This window comes from Castor canadensis, chromosome 3 (assembly GCF_047511655.1).
Source record: "Castor canadensis chromosome 3, mCasCan1.hap1v2, whole genome shotgun sequence".
NCBI lineage: Eukaryota > Metazoa > Chordata > Mammalia > Rodentia > Castoridae > Castor > Castor canadensis.
Genome location: NC_133388.1, coordinates 29,780,021 through 29,800,352, shown reverse-complemented (window position 1 = coordinate 29,800,352; position 20,332 = coordinate 29,780,021). Strand labels below are relative to the sequence as shown.

Below are 20,332 nucleotides of genomic sequence, written 5' to 3'. Positions count from 1 at the left end.
TGAGATATGTGGTTGACTTTAAGTTGCCTCTCCAGTCCAGAACTCTGGCTTCTTTAGCACTTGGTAAATGTCCTATGCAGAAAACATGCCCAGTATCTGGGACTCTTGTGGAATTCAGTCTACCATGCCAGCCCATATAGCTGTTGTAAGCTCTGCTGGTTTTTCTTTCTCTTGGTAGAGTTCTGCCAAGAGCAAACATAATGATCAATAATCCAGTCTCAACCTCTGCAAAGGAGCACAAGAGAAGAAGTAAAAGCCAGTCCTAACTTCTGCAGTTTCCTCCTGAAGACAGGAGAATATGTAACTGCAGTAGACAGCAGTTTCAGCTATCTACTGAAATTGAAAGGGCTCTTCCCTCTCTGAAACTATAACTCACCTAGTTCTCATTGCTTTGCAATGATAGGTGGTGCACACCTATAATCCCAGAACTCAGGGGGCTAAGGCAGGAGAATCAGAGGCTTGAGGTCAGCCTGGGCTATACAGTGAGACCCCATCTTAAAAAGAAAAAACAACAAACAACTTTTGGAGTAATTTACATAGTCTTATCTAGTTGTTACTGTGAAAGCAATGGTTTTTTATCTTTCCCTATTAAATCCAACCTAAAAGCAAAAATTTCAGTATTGGATTTTAATTCTTTGTTTTTGTTACTACAAATGTAGCATGAAAATAGTTGTTCAGACAAGATATTTCTCTGTGATGTAAGTTTGGAGGCAGATGGGCAGTCCTGAGTGGATAAGTTATTTGGGACCCAGGTGTCTTCCTTGTTCTGCCTTCTTTTAGGTTACTGTTTTTATTAGCATCTGCATGTGCAAACACATCTACATTCTAGGCCACAAGAAGAGGGAAAGAGAAGTGGAGGGAAAACACTTTCTGTTGTAAAGGATGCAATGCAATAGCGGTACACATCACTTCTGTTAACTTGTCATTGGCTTCAATTTCGTCACATGGCTAATCCTTGCTGCAAGAGAAATTGGGAAATGTAGACTGTAGCTGGGTGGCCACATGCCACCATGGAACCTGAGATTCTATTACTAAGATGAAGATAGGAGAATGTATATTAGAGGGCAGCTAGTGGTCTCTGTCACAATATGGTATGAAGAAAAACTCTAACTAGACTTTTTTCTCGAAACAGTCAATTTTCCTAAAGTCTTGTTAAATAATCTTATTTCGCCCCTTTAGTTTGTATTTTTTTCTTATCAGAAAAAGAGTTAGCCCTAGCCAGGCACTGATGGCTCATGCCTGTCATCCTACCTACTTGAGAGGCTTGAGATTCGGAAGATCATTGTTCAAGGCCAGTATGGGCAAATGGTTTGAGAGACCTCATCTCCAAAATAACTAGAGTAAAATACACTAGAAGTGTGGCTCTGAGTTCAAACACCAGTCCCACAAAAAAAAAAAAAATTAAAGTTAAAAAAAAGAAAAAGAAAAAGACTTGCCAGTGGTATGAGCTTATTTCTGTAGTCTGACAAACTTAGTAGACAAATACTGAATTTTGATTTGTGGCCTTCTGGCTTTTTTTGTGTGTGTGTGGACTGGGGTCTAGCTTTATATGTATTAATGAGAACTTGGCAAAAGGTTAGTTATAGCAGACAATTAAAACTGGTTCTCTCTCAATACAATGTAATACCTACTTATAATTGTGAACCAGGTAACCCTTACCCTAGATAATTTCCCAGAGAATTCCAAATGAACAAAATCAATAAAGTTGGAAACCAGTTTTTAAAATGTCTTGAAGCAGGCCAGGGATATAACTTAGTGGTAGAGCACTTGCCTAGCATGTGCAAAGCCCTGAATTTGATACCCCCCCACACACACAGCACTGAAGCCCTAAGAGCTTTTAACGCAGAATCTGTATCTTAACATTTTCAATTGAGAGTAATAAAAACAGATTATTAACTAAGCAAAAGGGTGATTTATTGAAAAGTCAGTGGGTATGTAAAAGAAGAGAGGAGGGAAAAGATAGCAAGCTCTTCTAACCTCAGTGGTAGGAGTCTACAATCTCCTGTATGTGGGGTTGTCCACTGCCCTCCAGCTCTCATCCCATCAAAAATTTAAATTCCCACAAGAGAGAATTAACTTGTGTTAATCAGTTATGGCTAAGGAAACCCAGTCACAAAGCACAGATGTGACCACCAAAGGTCCACCCTGCACATCAGGGAGTAGTCCCAGAAAAGGGAAATGGATGGAAACCAGGCTGCCTCTGCAGGGGTGTGATCTGTAAAACTAGAATGGCACGTGTGGAAGGGGCAGAGTGGAGCGGCTGGCATTATAGGCTCAGGACATGTTAGAGGTGTGAGAGCTCAGAAGAGGTAGAATTTGTGGCAGATCTTCACTGTACTTTGGCACCAACTGCCTCTATTACACCCTGATGCTTATCTAGATGACAAAGTGCTAGAGAGATTTGGGTGGCATGTTAGGGCAGTAATTCTCTACAGATATCTGTGCCCAGTGAGCACAGAATGCCATTCAAGTCATATGTTCCAGTCCATGTATACCTGAAGGTCTCCATTTTGAGATTTTTGATAGAAAAATGGTCATGTCAAACTATAAATGTGTTTTACAGCAAGCTTTGGAGCACTTTTGAGTCCATTCCATGTGGAAGAAAAAATGTGGACTCCCTACCTTTCAAACGTCCCCTACCGATAAGAAGATACTTCTGGAAACATACGCAAGGCATAGTTTGTGTGATTTGCCCAAAGTTCAAAACTATTATCTCTAGTATGTGTGGTATGCAGTAGAGAAAGGCTAGTGCATGTCAATAAAATACCAAGAAAAGACCAGCCTCTATACATGATTCTCAAGAGATGAAATCTATTGTCATCCCTAATATCTAACTTAAATTCTCAAAAATTTCCAGTGAATTTTGTATTGCCAAATGCAATGGTATAGTACAGTCAGACAAATCTGAATATAACCCAATAACTTTTGGCCCTGGGTCAGTTATTTAAGTGGTCTGACTTTAGTTTTCTTTTATTTTATTAAATGGGGATATACTTACTTAGAAAGGATCTTGTGAAAATAAGATAAAGAAGATAGTAGAGGCCAGTGAGGTAGCCTCCTAGATAGGTGTAATCCTAGCTACTTGAGAGGCAGAGATCAAAAGAATCTTGATTCCAGGCCTGCCTCGGCAAAAAGTTCCCAAGATCTCATCTCAACCAATGGCTAGGAGCAGGTGTGTTCACCTATCATCCCCAGCTATGCAGGGTAGCACAAACAGAATTATTGTCCAGGTCTGCATGGCAAGATCCTATCTCAAAAATAACCAATGCTGAGCAGAGTGGCTCAAGTGGTAGAGCACCTACCTAGCAAGCACGATGCCCTGAGTTCAACTTCCAGTACTGTGTAATCAATCAATCAATCAATCAATCAACCAAGGAAAATAGGACACAGCTTAGCACACATTAGCACTCAGTAAATAGTACCTATTGCTACTAATATCCTTGGTTTCTCACAGCCCAAAAATACTGCCTACTCTTCTTCATGAATCAGCCTCCATTTCCCTGGTCTTTTCTCATATCACTTCCTGTTATCACTTGCTCTAGAACGCCCAAATCTTTTTCAGCAGTGTACATGTTTTGTACGTGTGTGTCTACTTCCAGGAACATTATGATTCTCTAATATTACATCCTTAGTACCTCCTCTTCTAGCTTAATGCCCTTTTCTACCTACTAAAAGTTTAATGGTTTCAATTACCACCCATTTCTTCAACCTGCATCTCCTGAATTCCTTTTACATACCAGGCACAATGTAAATAGTAAAATCTCACTTTAGAGAATTACTAATTAGGCAGCAAGAGGATTACTTAGGTTAATTCAAAATAATCATATTTAACAGGTCACTTTACTCAATGGTTTCTAAATCTTGCCAGATGACAAAAATGGTTGCATACTTTCAATTCCAACCTCACTATGTATTATTTGGAATAAGGCTGGGTCATACCCATAGTCTCAGTACAACTGCATAACTCACTGTACTTAGAACTTATCAAAAAGCAGCACAATGATTCACAACAGACCATATGTAAAAAATGAACCCCTGTGGTATAAACACACAATGGAATACTATTTGGCCATAAAAAAAGAATGAAACCCTATCATTTGCAACAACATGGATGGAACTGGAAATCATTATGTTAAGTGAAATAAGTCAGGCACAGAAAGATAAGTACTGCATGACCTCACTCACATATGAATCTAAAAAAGTTGACCTCAGGGCTGAGATGTAGCTTGGTGGTACAGTGCTTGCCTAGCATGCGCAAGACCCTGGGTTCGATCCCAGCACCAAAAAAGAAAAAACAAAAAAAAAAAAAGTTGACCTCATATTGGTTGAGAATAGAATAGTGGTTACCAGAGGCCAGGAAGAGTAGGAGTGAGAGGTATGAGGAAAAGTTGATCAATAGGTACTAAATTACAGTTAGACAGGAGCAAGAAGTTTGACTATGCTACTGTACAACAGTAATGTATTAAACATTTCAATACAGTAATGTATTAAACATTTCAAAAAGCCAGAATAAAAGATTTTTAAAATTTTCACCATAAATGATAAATATTTGAGGAGACAGGTATCTTTGACCTGACTTATGCAAGGCCCTGAGATCAAACCCCAGAAACTGTCAAAACAAAACCACTAACAAGGGAGAAATGACCCAAACATTGTATGCACATATGAATAAAAAATAAATAAATATAATAAAAAATAAAATAAAAAACCGCTAACAATGTATATATATATATATATATATATATATATTGAAACACTGCATGGTCCCCATTAATGTGTACTTTTGTTTTTAATTTATCAGTTTAAAATTTAAAAAATGACTCCTCAACAGAAGGATTATCCATCCCAATATTTTAAAATCCTGAAGTAAACATGCATTATTCCTATAAACAGGGGTAAAATTATTTAAAAGAAAAGGAAAAATGGCTTCCTCAAGCTTCATAATGGATCTTTGAAGTGGTCTTAAAGATAGCAATTGTAACATAAAATTTCAGAGATTAACTAGGTCAAGAGCAATGGGCCAATTTTTTTTTTTTTTTTTGGTGAGTCTGGGTTTGAACTCAGGGCTTCACACTTGCATAGCAGGTGCTCTCTGCTTGAGCCACATCTGCAGTCCATAAAGGACCTTCTTAATCATTACAAACTACAAATTACATTATAGACGCCTTAGAAACTATTCAGAAGGCAACTGACTTTTGAGGCTTAGAACTATTTATCAAGTAAGACACACCCACTCAGCAAGCAAACACTGCCTCTATCCATCCCTCTCAATTGCATATTCTACCAATAACACTGGTTCTTTCTTTTGAAAACTAAATCTAATTGAAACAACCAATTAGCTGTCTTAGAGCACTACAAGCTTCCAGTGTACGTGGGCCCACCCTTTAAAGTAGGCAAGTCTGCCCTCCCTAGATATCCAAGTTTCAAAATACCATGTTAAAAACAGAGTTGTTTATGTATTTCCCAAGAATTCTTATTAAAGAAAATTCCTGAGTACCACAAATGACTGGAATCTTTCAGATTCAGCTAATAAAGATCAAATGTTTTTCCCCCTTAGAGTAAAATGCATTTCAAACAGAAATCATATCCCACAAGTTGTAAGTAGTAACATTATTTCTGATAATAATTTGAGGCCTTCAAGGTAGCTCATCAGGCCTTGTCAAACCTGAACAGGTACAATGGCTGTTCTTAGCTAATCTTCCTACTCCTGCTTCATAACCAACTTCTTCCTGCTCCCCACTACTATCACTTTAAATCCTCAGTTACTGTTTCCCTTCAGAGGAAACAAAAGCTATAGCTAGTTAGCAAACCACCCCTCATTAGTTATTTATTTGCTCCTTCTAAGTACAAGCAGCAGGACCAAGACTATTTTCTTTGTACTTACTATTTAACATCACTTGGGCTCCAGTGCCTCCTTAAAAATAGAATCAATCCTATTTATTCTGCCAACTAGAAGATTATCATCCTTCTAATAGCTCATTAAAATTACTCCCAAGGAGAGGAAAGTTAAATTCAAAATTGTCTCAAAGGCAGATAATTTCTCCCCATTCATACCTGTTAATTGATGAAGAAAAGTAAAATGTGTGCCCAAAGTTCTAAAAAGTGCTGTTAACAAGGAGTTATACAAGCTAACAAATAAACAATTTTTTTCAGGTACAACCCAAATATGGCATTTATTTAATCAAATGTTAAAGACATGGAAACTCTTAGTAATTAAGATCACTGAATAATGCAACTTGCTGTGGAGAAAATTTGCTACAAATCCTCTGGAACCATTTGCCAAGATTGTTTTTAATGAAGTCCTACAAAGAGATTAAGGATCTGAATTACATAAACCCCTAAAGGTTCTTTCCAATTCTGTCAAAATTTCCCTAAGGTAATTGTCATCCTTTATGTCAAATAAAGGCTGACCCTCCTCCCACTCATTTGAATGCTTTACTGTTCAACTGCTACTCTTGTGAAAACCGAATCTACTGCCATCAGGAAACACTAAGGTAACCTCTGATTGCTTCATAACTCCTTCCTACCACTGCATCTATGTAATCAAACTCAATCCCAATCAAAGAGTTGTTCTTTTAACATATGCATTCATCCCTTTATACTCAGAAACATACTCCAGGGTGTGTGGAAATACAGAGGGGCTGTTCCTTCTTGAGATTAAAAAAAAAGAAAGAAAAGAAAAAAGTCTTAGAAGTTCCTAACTTCTATTCATTAAAAGACAAAAGTTGGGATATGTGAGGAAACTAATTCACATCTCAACATGTTAAACACAGTATTTTTGCAAAAGCAGGACACACACCTGCATGCCTAACATCTTAAGTATTTTTAGGGGTGGGACGTAATTGGCAACATTTTCCCCAATATGAAGGAAAAGACAGGTAAAGGTTGGAGCACTAGCACATCTCTTTAAATTCAACTTACCAAAAGCAACTTTTAAAGTATTTTAAAGATACTCTATTGGTCTCACTAAGTTACCAAGATCTTATTCCTCTGTAAGAACGTACAGATATACAGATCTGGTCTTTATTTTAAAATAAATTGTGAAAATGGTTTTCTAGAAGGGATACTGGCGTCTTTAGCCCATTCCATTAGACCATTTTTTCCAAACACCACCAATATGCCTTAAGTGAAATTGTTCACAAAAATATACTTTTTAAAAAAATCAGCCAGATTTTTTTTTTTTTTTTTTGGTGGGTATGGTGGTGAAATAGGGTCTTGCTAAGTAGCCCAAGCTAGCCTTGAACTTTTGATCTTCCTGCTTCAGTCTCCTGGGTGCTGAGATTACAGTCGTGTACCAGATTACAATCACAGATTTTTTAATTTAACTTTAGTAACTTGATATTTCTTTCATTTTATAAGTTGGCAAACAATGAAGAAATACCATGCCTACAAATCCTAAATTGTTAAGACTGCAGGAGGGAGGAACTTGATTTACTATTTAATCAGAATATAACTCCTAGTGACTAAAAAGCACACTCAAATGCAAAACACCTCTAACATGTGACCAGCGTTCTCTTGACTTTTTCCTCTTAAAAACCATATTCATCTGGTATTTTCTAACTCCCACTGTCAAATTTCCCTGTTACATTCTATACCATCATAATTTTGTCTTATTAGTGACTGACAGTGCTAGGAAAACAACAAATTCTTCCACCACTTACAAGGAGCTGATTCTTGTCACATCCTCTCACACAATCATTTCTTAAACAGTGAAAACTAACCTTCTGAGTAGGTGCATTTCTTTGCCTTTGACACCTTACAAGTTCAGTGGAGGTAAATCCTGTTTATGTATTCCCACTCTCCCAACACTCATAGTCTTAGTATCTCAACCTGACCTGAGGAAAGGCTTTACTTTTTGTTTACCAAACAGTAAGAGGCCCATCTATCACAACTACTGATGAGATGAGAAGACTACCAGATATTTATGTTAAAGCCTAATTAAGACCACCATCCTATCAAAACTGCACCAGTCACACTCCTGCTCAAAGGCAACCTGATAACTTAAAAATAACTTCCTTCACATCTGAACAAGACTTCTAAGTATTAAAGTCGACTAAAATGATCACAACACGCTGGCTAGCAACATTCATCTTGCATCTTTTTAACCAACTCATCATTAACATCACATTTCTGCAGCACACACAGTTCAGAGAACTGGGAAAGTATTGCCTTGAATCCAGAACTTTTCAGAAATATTTCAGGACCGCCTGGACTTGGCTGATGATTCCACCTTGATTAACGAGCGTAGACCTCATCAGAAGGTACCACCGGGTTAAACAAAGCCCTGTGTGACAGGCACGCCTGTCCACAGGAGTGGACCACCGCCTAGACCAAGCTGGAGAGTGGGGCCGGGGACTCCCCACGGGCAGAGCCGGAAGGGGACAACGCTGTCGGGGCGGCGGGCCAGGTTCAATGCCAGATCGGAGGTCCAACGCGCTGCTTGGGGAGGGGTCAGGAGTGTGCAAGACAGCCTGGGTGTTTCCACCCGACGTCACCTCCTAACTTCCTCTGCCTCTTAAGGACCCAAGGATGGTCTTCCCTGGAGGACTGCAGGGCTCCGGGAGGAAGCAGCGACCCGAGGGGCTTGGAGAGAAAACATCACTAGCCCTTGAGAAGGTCCTGCAGGGTCCGAGGGGTCACTCACTGCCTCCACTGGGGAGCGGATGGCACTTCTGGCGGGACCAGACACGGAAGGAAGGAAGGAAGCCCGGGCTTTGAGCAGCGCCCACACCTCCTGGGGCAGGCTCGCCGAGATGCGGAGCCTTCGACGCGGGGAGGTCAGGCCCGCGCCTGGACACCGCGGCCAGCACACCTGAGCCGCGCCCAGCTGCCACACGGTCACTGCGACCTCGTCCCGCCCTGCCGCCCCCTCTGCCAGCCCGAGCGACAGCTCGCGGGGTCCCAGCCCACCCTTCCCGGTCCGGCCCGGCCCTGCCCGGCCCCGCCGCTCGCTCCCGTCGTACCTGGCCGGCAGCGGCTGCGGCGGCGGCGGCGGCGGCGGCGGCGGCGCTGCTCCTCACGTACCCGTTTCGCACTTCCCCGTTCGCCACGCACCCGTTCGCCCTTACCGGGCGGCGGCAGCAGCAGCCTCCGGGCCCCGGCCGCATCGTCCCGGCAGCACTAGGCGCAAGGGAGGTTCTGTAAGCAGGGGCGGCGGCGCCAAGTCCCGCTCCGCACCGCACCCACCTCCCCGAAACCGGAAATGGCTGCAGCGCCGCCGCCAATTCCCGGTCGGGCCGTCACACAGAGGCGGGGCCCCCTCGAAAGGACGCGGCTCGCCCAAGGCTCGGTGGTGAAGGGGGACACGGGGCGGCGCCGAGCCGGCGGGGGCGAGAGCCATAGGGTGGCTGACCAATCCGAGGGAGGAAGAGGCGGACCCCATGTTATTCCTGGCCAATCACGGACAAGAGCGAAGCGGCTTGCGGGTGTAGAGGGGGCTTCTCTGGATGGACTCGTGATCCTGGCACCTGATTGGAGACCCAAGCCAGTTCGTGGGTTGGGCTTTGCTGCTTAATGGTCCAGACTGAGGAGGAGGCGGAGTCCAGAAAAAAATAGCCAATTAGAGTGTAAGGAACGAAACAGGGGCTGAGCCTCGATCTCTAGAGCGGGTGCCCTGTTCACTAGGACAGGTGGTGTCCTCTCTGCCCTTGCTTCCTGGTTAGTTCTCCGAGTGAATCCAAGCCTAACTCAGGCAGCTCCTTTATCTCATTAGCAAATTCCTCCGTGGGTGTTAATTGATAATCTCTTACCATTCTTCCATGTGCTGCACACATAAACACATTTCTTAAGTAATAATTCAGATATCTCTTTATGTGCGCATCATGTTTGTCCCTGTCAGGGTTTGCAGTACAATTAATTTCCTTTAAATACTTTACTTGAAAGTCAGGCAGCCTGATCTAGTTTTAACTCTATCCATAACTGGAGGCTAAAACTTGAGGATTTAACTACAGCCAAATTCTTTGAAATGGAATTAATAATTCCTGCTTCATTGACTTATTGCAAGAATCACATTATTACTAAAGTATTGTGCACCTATCAAAATACCGGGCCCAGACTAGGTGCATAATAAATATTATTTTCTCACTCTTTTAGTCTTCCTAGAGTGGTTAGAAAGAAAGAAAATTGAACTACATTATAGCAAGAGACTTGGTTTCCCATAAAGAATCTAGAGCCATAATTAAGAGTTACCCGTCTGGGTTTGAACCCTGACTGCCTCACTGGTGGAGTGACCTCTGTGTGTCTTTCCCTGTTCAGTGGGGATAATAACAGTTGTCATGAGGATCTAATGGGTTAATACCTGTAATGTATTTCGTACGGAACCCAGCAATTAGTTAGCATTCATTACGTGTTGGTTATTATTAATTATTAATTGCTCAATACCCTGTGGCAGTTGATACTTTTCCCTCATACTCCCCTGGAGCATTGGAAGCCTGTGGACAAGTTTCCATACCTTGATTTAGGAGCTGAGCAGTCTAACAGTAGGTGGGCACCTATCCTCCTTAAGTCAACAAACATCATTATCCCAAAGTGAACATAAGTCTACAGATGAAGCTAAGTAGAAGTTTATGCCTCATGGAGCTTACTCATGTAAGTGAGAGACAAGACATGAATATAAAGAAAACAATAAAGGACAGGTCCACCATTGGAGCGATCTGGCAACAGGAGTTCTGATGCCACTGGATAACAGTGGCCAAATTTCCGTAGGTGAAGTTTTCAGGGCAGGAATATGGTTGAAAGCAGGACTTACGGATTCAATGGAAGTTTGATGGTGGGCTGAATGAATCTGGAAAAGGCTTGGGAGGAAGACATGGGATGAGCTGGTTTTTGAAGAATGAGCAAAACTTGGAGAGTTTGAGCTGAGAAGAAAGGGGAGATTGCTCTGAAGCAAGGCAACCTGCAGAAGCTCAAGTGCAGAGGCTGGAAAGGCCTGAACTGAAGTCTGGGAGGAGTAAAGATGCCTGCCTCCCCACCGAGGACAGGACACCGTAATGCTCTTTATCTTGTTCTGCCACTGACTCACCACTTGTGGCCTTGAACAAGTCATGAACACTCAGCCCTGGTTTCCTCACTCACCTTATGAAGTTAATACCTGCACTACCTTTGAGAGCATCCATGATATACAAAGGATCAGATTACCCCATATGCTATTGCTAAATTACAAAAAGGATGCCTTATTGGGAAACACCCCAGGTCCCATGCAAACAACCTCAGCCAGATGCATAGATTGCTTCATCGTCATCATTCACCAGAGTTCATATGCAAAGTTCTATGGTAGGCACAAGAAACACAATTCTCCTCCTTCAAGATTGCACAAGTCACTTAAGTATGAAGTCTTTCTTGAACTTCAACCTTCCTACAAAATTAGTCGCTTTCTCCTCTGTGAACTTCATACTCCACCTGTGTAAACCTGTCTCATCGCTTTGAAATTCTTCATTTTGAGGGGAAGTTATGCAGTGCTTAGAAGTAAGACTTTTGTTGTCAAATATACCAAGATACCCAGCTCCAGCACTTACAAACCTTGAGACTTAGGCAAAGCAGTCTAACTTCTCTGGCTCTATTCCTTTATCTGTAAAATGGGACATATGTATCTCATGGAGTTGTTATGAGAATTAAAGAGGCATTTAAGGGTGGCCACTGGTAGCTCATACCGATAATCCTAGCTACTCAGGGGGCAGAGATCAGGAGGATCACAATTCCAAGCCAGACCCTAGTTCGGGAGACACTATCTCAAAAAAAACCCATCACTAAAAAGGACTGGCAGAGTGGCTCAAAATGGTAGAGTGCCTGCCTAGCAAGCATGAGGCCCTGAGTTCAAGAAGAAAAGAAAAGAAGCAGTTAGTATTCCAGATCTGTTACATAATACTTACTGCGTGTTGACAATTATTAACTGAATAAACTAGTCATTTGTTCAATGAATGTATCTTTGGGTTCCCAGCACCTAGTTACTAGAAGGTCAGTGCAGCTATCTTGGTTCTTGCATTGGTGGGACAAGATTTCTGGCAAGATGTGAAGCAGAGTGAAAGTAAAAGCGAAGTTTATGAAGAATAGAAAGGCACTATTGGAGATGAAAGTGGGTTGTCTCAGAAAGAGAGGTTGAGAATGATAACCACTTTTACACTGGGCATAGGTTTTTATTGAAGTTTAAGGGGCTTGGTGGGATTGACATGAAAGTTGTGAAAGAATTAATCACACCTCAAGAATCCTTCTGTGCTTGTGATTACCCATGACCACCTAAGAAAAACCCACAAAGGTGGGAAGAAAATTTTAAAGTACAGTGAGATTATAATGGCATGATAATGGGCAAAAGGCAACTCTTAGTCAAAGTAGCTCACCATCAGCAGATTAGACTAGAACCTGTTTCACTTTGAACCAGGTGCAGGGGGACATAATGGTGAGTATATATTCTAGAGCAAAGTTAAACTTGAAGAGGCATCTGGCCTTCTCCTTGTTAGTCTCCTCCCTACTGGTCATATAGGGGTTTCTTTTATGTTTTGCAGGTGTTTCACAAGCATGTGGAGCCAAAAGTCTGTGTCTAAAAAAGTTTAACTTGCAGCGTGTAAGCAAGCAGACCATGAGAGAGAGAGAGTGGGGCCCCTAGCACATAGGCACTGAACCAAGGTCTCTCCATTTTGGAGTTCCCTTTGCATATCACCATTCATGTCTAGCTGCTACCTATCACTAGGATGTGCCTGGCACATAGCAAGTACTCAATAAATATTTGATGAATGAGTAAATGGATGAATGAATTAAATTCCAGCTCTGTCTTTCTGAGTCTTCTATCACATGGAGACTGTTAATTAATGTTTTTTTGGTTACAGATAACATAAGCCAATATTAGAAAACTTATGAAAGGTAAATTTATTAGAATACTCCTGAAGATAAGGAAGTGTTGGAACTCAGGGCAAAATCCCAAACCCCAGCATCAGAAAATTGCAGCTTTCTTCTTAGCATCAAACACTTTTGATGCTTAGCTCTTGGCAACTTGCAACTTTCACATTCCCTAGGTAAAACTTCAAAACTCTCAAGAAAGAGAATTCTGATTGGCCCAGCTTTAGGTGAAATGGGTAAATGTGACCAGTCTACAATGATCACAGCATAAGGTCAAGCTGCTAAACGTGAGGAATTCAGTAAAGAGAAGGAAGGAACAACCTCATCTAAAACCATTGCAAGAAGATAGATGCTGCAAATGACAAGGACAAACACCAATAGTTTGGGATGACCATTAAAGGAGGAGGCTTGTGGAATAGCCACAAGGATTGCTGCCTCAGAAGAGAAATAGAGTAAAAGAAATCAGGCAGTTTAACTAGAGGAGCAGCCAGCTAGCACTATTACTGTAGGCTCTTGGTTACATGTAGTCAAGTCAATGCTGGCTGACTGACACAGAATAGAATTCACTGGAAGGTTATCAGCAGCTCAGAGACCTAACTGAGGGCTAGAGGACCAGGCTTAAAAAAAAGTCAGGAGCCAGAAGTGTGGTTTTTGGGCAGCAAAAACCACAGCAAGGGGTTGGTAGAAGCTCTCTGGAGATCATACTATGGTCAAAATAAGTGACTCTCCCCAGCTTTTCCATCCTTGGGTCACTTGGTCAAGAATCAAGGCCTTACATAGAGCATCTGATTGGCCCAGTTTAGGTTCCACTGGTCCAGACAGGCACAGAAGGGTGCAGGCTTTTTCACCTGTCCTGGTAGAGGGTCAGGGCTCACCAAAATTCATCTTCCCTAGAGGAGGACATGAAATGAGGAGAGCTGATTTCCTGATTTCCTATTAGGAGATATGGCTCAAGTACCTGCAAGCAGGAAGTCCTGTGTTGAAACTCCAGTAATGCCAAAAAAAAGGTGTGTGTGTGTATGGGGTTATCAGGGAACCTAATAGAAAAAGGGAATGGACACTGGCAGGCAAAATGACCAATGTCTACTAGATCAGTAAGACTGTAGAAGAAGACTGGGTGTCAACGACTCACATTTCTGCCTAGGAGGCAGAGATCAGGAGGATCACAGTTCTAGTTCAAAGCCATTCTCGGTTACTAGATCCTACCATGAAAATGCTCAACACAAAAAAGGGCTGGCAGAGTAGCTCAAGCAATAGAATAACTGCCTAACAAGTGTGAGACCTTGAGTTCAAACCCCAGTACAAACAAAAACAAAAACAAAAAACAACAACCCTTCAGAAGAATCACAGGGTAGAAAGAGACCTTTAGGAGACATCTGCTTCTGCACACAAACCAGAGCTGGACAACTAAGAGCTGTGATCTGGTGGGTTCTGATTCTGAGAGCTTCACTTGGTCTTTCCTTTCCATGCTCTATTCATTCAATTTTCTACTTGGTCATTCATTCAACAACTTTTTTTTTGGCTGGACATCATGTTAGGTGCCACAAATACAATGACAAACAGAAAGAGCAGGGTCTCTGACCTCTTGGAGCTTTCAGTCTCGATTTACAAGAAATAGCTCTGCTATTTCCCTTTCCATTATAGCTAACTTAATACAACCAGGCTGAGAGACTACTGCTGTCCCTGAGTTTCTGACCTCACTTTTGCAGAAAAATTTTGGACAATGTTTTGAGACAATTTTCAGTGGCAATATCACAAAATGGACAAGAGTTTAAAATTGCATTATTATTATTGGGAGGGCCAAGCTATTTAAAGGAATGATTGCATGAAACACAAAGCTTTAAGAAGAATAATGAGGTGACTCACACCTGTAATCCTAGCTAGAGGCAGAGATCAGGAGGATCGTGGTTCAAAACCAGCCCTGGCAAATAGTTCACAAGACCTTATCTCGTAATACTCAACACAAAAAAGGGCTGGTGGAGTGACTCAAGTGGTAGAGTGCCTAGCAAGCATAAGGTCCTGAGTTCAAACTTAACTACCGTCAAAAGAGAGAGAAAAAAAAAAGAACTGGGGATGTAGCTCAGTGGTTGAGTGTTTGCCTAGACTGCATGAGGCATTGGATTCAATCCTCAGTATTGCAAAGAGAATGGCTCCTTTTTACACCTACAAGATACCTGCTGAGCATCCAATAGAGTGATTTTAATACATGCCTAACAAGGCATTTGCAAGAAGAGCTCTGAGGGAAGACAGATGAGCATTCCAGGAATAGGCAAATCTCTGCCCTTGTGTTTCTTCTGCTCTAGAAGCTTCCTACAAAACACCACACCCCATCCCACACTGCCACCCTGAACTTCCTGTGGGCACTCATCCAGCGGAATGTCGCAATCGGCTGAGGTTCAGCTTCAGGAAGAGGACTTTTGCTTCTGGCTCCAGGAAGGAGAAGAAGGGGGTGGTGATACTGATAACAATCACAATCACTAAGTGGTAATGTCAGTTAGGATTCTGAGTTGCAAGTTTTGAGGCTCAGTTTTGAAAGTCAAATTGTACTAAGCATAAAGGAAAACTTACTGGTTCATATAACCAAAAAGACCAAGGGTGGATCGGACTGAATCCAGGTGGTACAATGATGTCACCAGGAGTCTCTCTCCAGCATTTGTTTGGTGTCCCTGTCCCATTGGCTGTTACTATGTGATAACATGGCTTGTGGCAGGCAAGCTTTTGTAACTTTTGTAACCAGCAGCTTTGAAACCTCAGCATTTTTAAATTGAAAAAAGAAAAAAAATAAAAAAAAGAAAAACATGAATTAGATAGTACATTTTTCCTAGGTAATATAGCATGGGTCTTCTATGAGGTGATAGAATTTGCATATTTAAATAGTATAGCTTTAAGATAAAGCTGCCATTTCTTCTCCATTTCATCATAGAATCCTTCAAAGATTTTCCTATCTCTACCCTCACTCTCTTTATATTTACTTGACAATGCTACATATTCCTAGATAATATAACTACTTCCTTTAAAATGATCCTTTGGGGATCTACTCTGTGCCTTCAAAAATTTCCTAACATTTGCTCACATTTTTTTCCAGTCTTGTACCACCTGCAAACCCAATTGTTTCTAATGCCTGGTATCTGGAGAGTCATTTTAACCTATGCCTCGAAGAATGTTTTCTGTTGTTTATGCTCCTTGGGGTGACTCCAAAGCCACATAAAAGGCTCTCTCAATAGATGTCTGAAAAGTACAGGAATCAGATCAGGAATCAGTGAGGATGTGTCAGAGGAGAAATCGTAGCAGCTCAGGAGGCAGAGATCAGGAGGATTGAAGTTTGAAGGCAAGTCAGGCAAATAGTTTGTGAGAATCTGTCTCAGAAATACCCTATATAGAAAAGAGCTGGCAGAGTGGCTTAAGTGGTAGAGCACCTGCTTAGCAAGTGTGAGGCACTGAGTTCAAACCCCAGTACCACCACCACCACCAAAAATAACAAAAAACTAGCTTGCATTCTCTCTTTGTCTGGCTTCTTTCATTCCACATAGTATTTTGAGATTCATCCATGTGGTCGCTTATGTTTTTGTTTCTTTTTGCTGTTTTCTCTCTCTTTCCTTTTTGTATGGATGAACAACAGTTTGTCCATTAGCCTATTGATGGACATTTGGATTGTTCCTAATTTGGGGTAGAACAAAGTTGCTCTAAATCTGTGCACACAGATCTTTGTAAGGACAGACACTTTCATTTCTCTTGGTTAAATATCTAGGAGTGGAGTTTCTTTTTTTTTCAAAATAAGTTTTCCCATTTAAAAAACAACATATTTAACATTGGGAAGTTTAGATTTTAATGTAAGCCAAAAAAAGAGTAAAACACTAATGATCTATACTGATGTATATCCTTGCAGGAATGCTAAGCAGGAAAAAAGAACAGTGAAAGAAAGATGGGAGAACAATTTTGGGGGAAATGAAGAGAATGAATAGTCATCAAGAAACAAAACAGCCTACATTGGCCAGGCAGCATATCTTTTCTCTTACTCCTGGAGCAGGGTCCTATGGCAGTAGTCCCATTCTGCAGTCCCATAATGAGATATAGCACCCAATATGAGCCATTTTAGGGTCCAGGTATTTGTGTACTTGTCGTATTTGTCTTCTCATGCACCAAGTAGAAGTGGTGTAACATGCTTGGTTTATGCATCTCTTCATGTATTTGTATCTAAAATAATCAGATCCAGAAATCCTGCGTTCATGTGTCAAATGGTTCAATCCACTTTTTAAAATAATGTATCTATTTGTAGCCATAATTTAATATCTAAGGCTGGGGGCATGGCTCAAGTGGTAAAATACTTGACCAGCAAGCACAAAGTCCTGAATTCAAACCCCAACTCTACCAAAAAGAAAAAACTTAATCTTGGTAACAGAGTGGAACTACAAGTTGGTTTTAGTAACCAGAAGCAATTAATTTAATATACCATGTTAATAAAGATGAAAACTACAGAGTCATTTTAATAGACACACAAAAAAGTCTTTGGCAAAATCTAACACTTTTTCAAGATAAAAGCATGCCACAAACTAGAAATAGAACAGAATTTCCTCAACCTGTACAGAGCATTTATAAAACATATACACCTAAAAGTATCCTAAATGGTGAAAGACTGGATGCTTTTTCCCCCTAAATTCAAAAACAAGACAAGAATTTCAGCTTTCACCACTCTTTTCAACATTGTACTGGAACTTCTAGCTGGGACAATTAGAAAAGAAAGTGAAATAAAAAGGATCCAGATTAGAAAGGAAGAATTAAAAGAACTTCTACTCACAGCTGACTAATAAACAAGCTAAACAGGTTGCAGTATACAAGATTTGTAGACAAAAGTCAGGCACATTTTTATGGGCTATAGATAAATATTCTGAAAATGAACTTAAGAAGACAATTCCTTATAAGAATTGGAAAAAAAGAAGAAGAAAATAATTCCATTAACACTATCATGAAAAGTAATAAAATGCTTAAAAGACTAACAACAGAAGTGTAGAATTAATATAATAAAACTATAGACTATTGTTGAAAAAAAAGGAGGGCTGAGGATTTATATCAGTGATAAGAGTGCTTGCCTAGCATGTTCAAGGCCCTGACTTCAAACTCCAGCACTGCAATTAAATAAAGAAACAAACAAACAAAAAAAAACCCAAATAAATAGGGATTTAAATAATGGAAAAATAGCCCAGGTTCAGAGTACTAGTAAGGTGGCATTGCTTCCCAAATTGATGTACAGATTAAATGCAATCTCTATCCAAATTCATCTGGTTTGTTTTTTTTTTTTCGAAGTAGTGCGACTTGAACTCAGGGCCTACACCTTGAGCAACTCCACCAGGCTTATTATTATTTGTGTGTGTGTGTGTGTGTGTGTGTGTGTGTGTGTGTGAAGGGTTTTTCAAGATAGGGTCTTACAAAGTATTTGCCCAGGCTGGCTTCGAACCGCGATCCTCCTGATTTCTGCCTCCTGAGTAGCTAGGATTAAAGATGTGAGCCACTGGTGCCCAGCTCATCTGTTTTATTGGTTTTTTTTTTTGTTGTTTTTTTGCGCTATTGCTGATCCTAAAATTCATATGGAAGCTGGGCACTAGCTATTCTTATTTTGCTCTTCTTTTTTCTTTGGAGATAGAGTCTCATGAACTATTTGTCCTGGCTGAGCTCCTATCACAATTCTCCCAATCTCAGCCTCCCAAGTAACTAAGATTACAGGTGTTAACCACCTGAGCCCAGCAGTCAAAACAATTTTGACAAAGAACAAAGAGGATGCATATGTCCCTATTTCAAAACTCACTATACAGCTGAAGTAATCAAGACAGTATGCTACTGTCATACAGATACACACATAGATCAAAGTAATACAATTGAGCAGGGTCAGAGGCTTACACCTGTAATCCTAGCTATTCAGGAGGCAGAGATCAGGAGGATCACGGTTCAAAGCCAGCCTAGCAAACAGTTCTCAAGACCTTATCTCAAAAAAACCTATCGCAAGAAAGACTGGTGGAATAGGTCAAGGTGTAGGTCCTGAGTTCAAATACCAGTACTGAAAAAAAAAAGTAATACAATTGTGAATTTAGAAACAAACCCTAACATGTATAATCAATTGACTTTTTCAGGAAGAGTGTCAGCGCAATTCAAAGGGGGAATGAATGGACTTGTCAATAAATGGTGCTGGAAAACTGGATATCTACATACAAAAGAAAATTGAAGTTGGACCTCTCTCTCACACCATATACAAAAATTGAGTCACAATAGATGGAAGACCTAAATTTAAGAGCTAAAACTAAATCCTTAGAAGAAAACAGTGTAAATATTCATGACTGTGGATTACACAATATTTTTAAACATGACAAAAAGCATAAATAACCAAAGTAAAAATAGACAAACCAGAAGTGATGGCACTCACTTGTAGTCCTGGCTACTCAAGAAGTTGAGGCAGGAGAACCACCTCAAGTTCAAGACCAGCCCAGGCAACTTAGTGAGACCCCCCCCATCTCACAAACAACAACAACAAAAAGATGTACTGGACTTCATTAAAATTAAGCACTTTTGTTCTTTAAAGGACATCAGAAAGTAAAATGGTAACCCAACAAATGGGAGAAAATTATTGCAAATTGTATATCCAGAATATACAAAGAACTCTAATAATAATAATAATAATAATAATAATAATAAATCTGATACTGAAATAGCACAAGATTTGAATAGACATTATTCTAAGGAAGATATACAAATGGAAAATAAGCCTATGACAAAATGCTCAACATTATTAAGTTGTTAGGGAAATGCAAATCAAAACCATAATGAAGGACTAGGGGTGTGGCTCAAGTGGAAGGAAGAGCACCTGCCTATCAAGTGGGAGGCCCTGCATTCAAACCACAGTATTACAAAAATAAACAAACAAAAGGAAAACAAACAAACAAAAAACCCACCTTGAACTCTTGTTTGTGTGTGTGTGTGTTGGTGTACATGCTTGTAATTCCAGCTACTCTCCAGGGAAGAGAATATGTTCTGAAAATTTGTGTAGGTTTGAGTGTTAGGTAACACTCAAAAGTGTTACCAGATGGGTGGTCTCTCGAAACTCTGGTCAGAAGATGTCAGGTACTTGCATCCTGTGAGAAGAATGGATATGAAAATGTAGTGAGAGTGATAACCAAGTTTATTGAAGGTGAAAGTAAGGTACCTCAAAAAGCTGTGGTGGCCCTGGCCAGGTGGGATAGAAGAAGATCTGGTTTTGTTTCAAAGGGCTATCACAAGGGCAAACAGCCCAAAAATTCTGCGCAGTCTTTGCAGGATGGGCTAGGGTGATTGACAGGCTTGATTGACAAGGTCTTGTCATACAACATGGGGCACCCAAAGTTCTGAACCAAGTGAGAAATAAAGACCACATGGCCAAAGGGCCATCAACAAACAGCATGATTCCCAGGCATGCACCTTGCGAGTTGCCCAGCACTTGCTCTAGTGCTCACATGCACTTATGCTTACTCTTAGGTATTTT

At 40.7% G+C, this 20,332-nt stretch overlaps 1 protein-coding gene across 3 annotated transcripts in view; it reads right to left on the bottom strand.

Moving 5' to 3' along the window:
- Nucleotides 1-19,820, bottom strand: part of Sptlc2 (serine palmitoyltransferase long chain base subunit 2) — a 116,472-nt gene extending 96,652 nt beyond the window's left edge. Inside the window, exon 1 of one of the 3 annotated variants that reach the window (XM_074067454.1) lies at nucleotides 19,767-19,820. In XM_074067454.1, the coding sequence (XP_073923555.1) occupies nucleotides 19,767-19,805 (39 nt within the window). In that variant the 5' untranslated portion in view covers nucleotides 19,806-19,820. Of the gene's footprint in view, nucleotides 1-8,963; nucleotides 9,308-19,766 lie in introns of those variants that run through there. The other 2 variants (XM_074067455.1, XM_020162208.2) reach the window with 2 other exon arrangements.
- Between the last annotated feature and the right edge of the window lie 512 nt (nucleotides 19,821-20,332).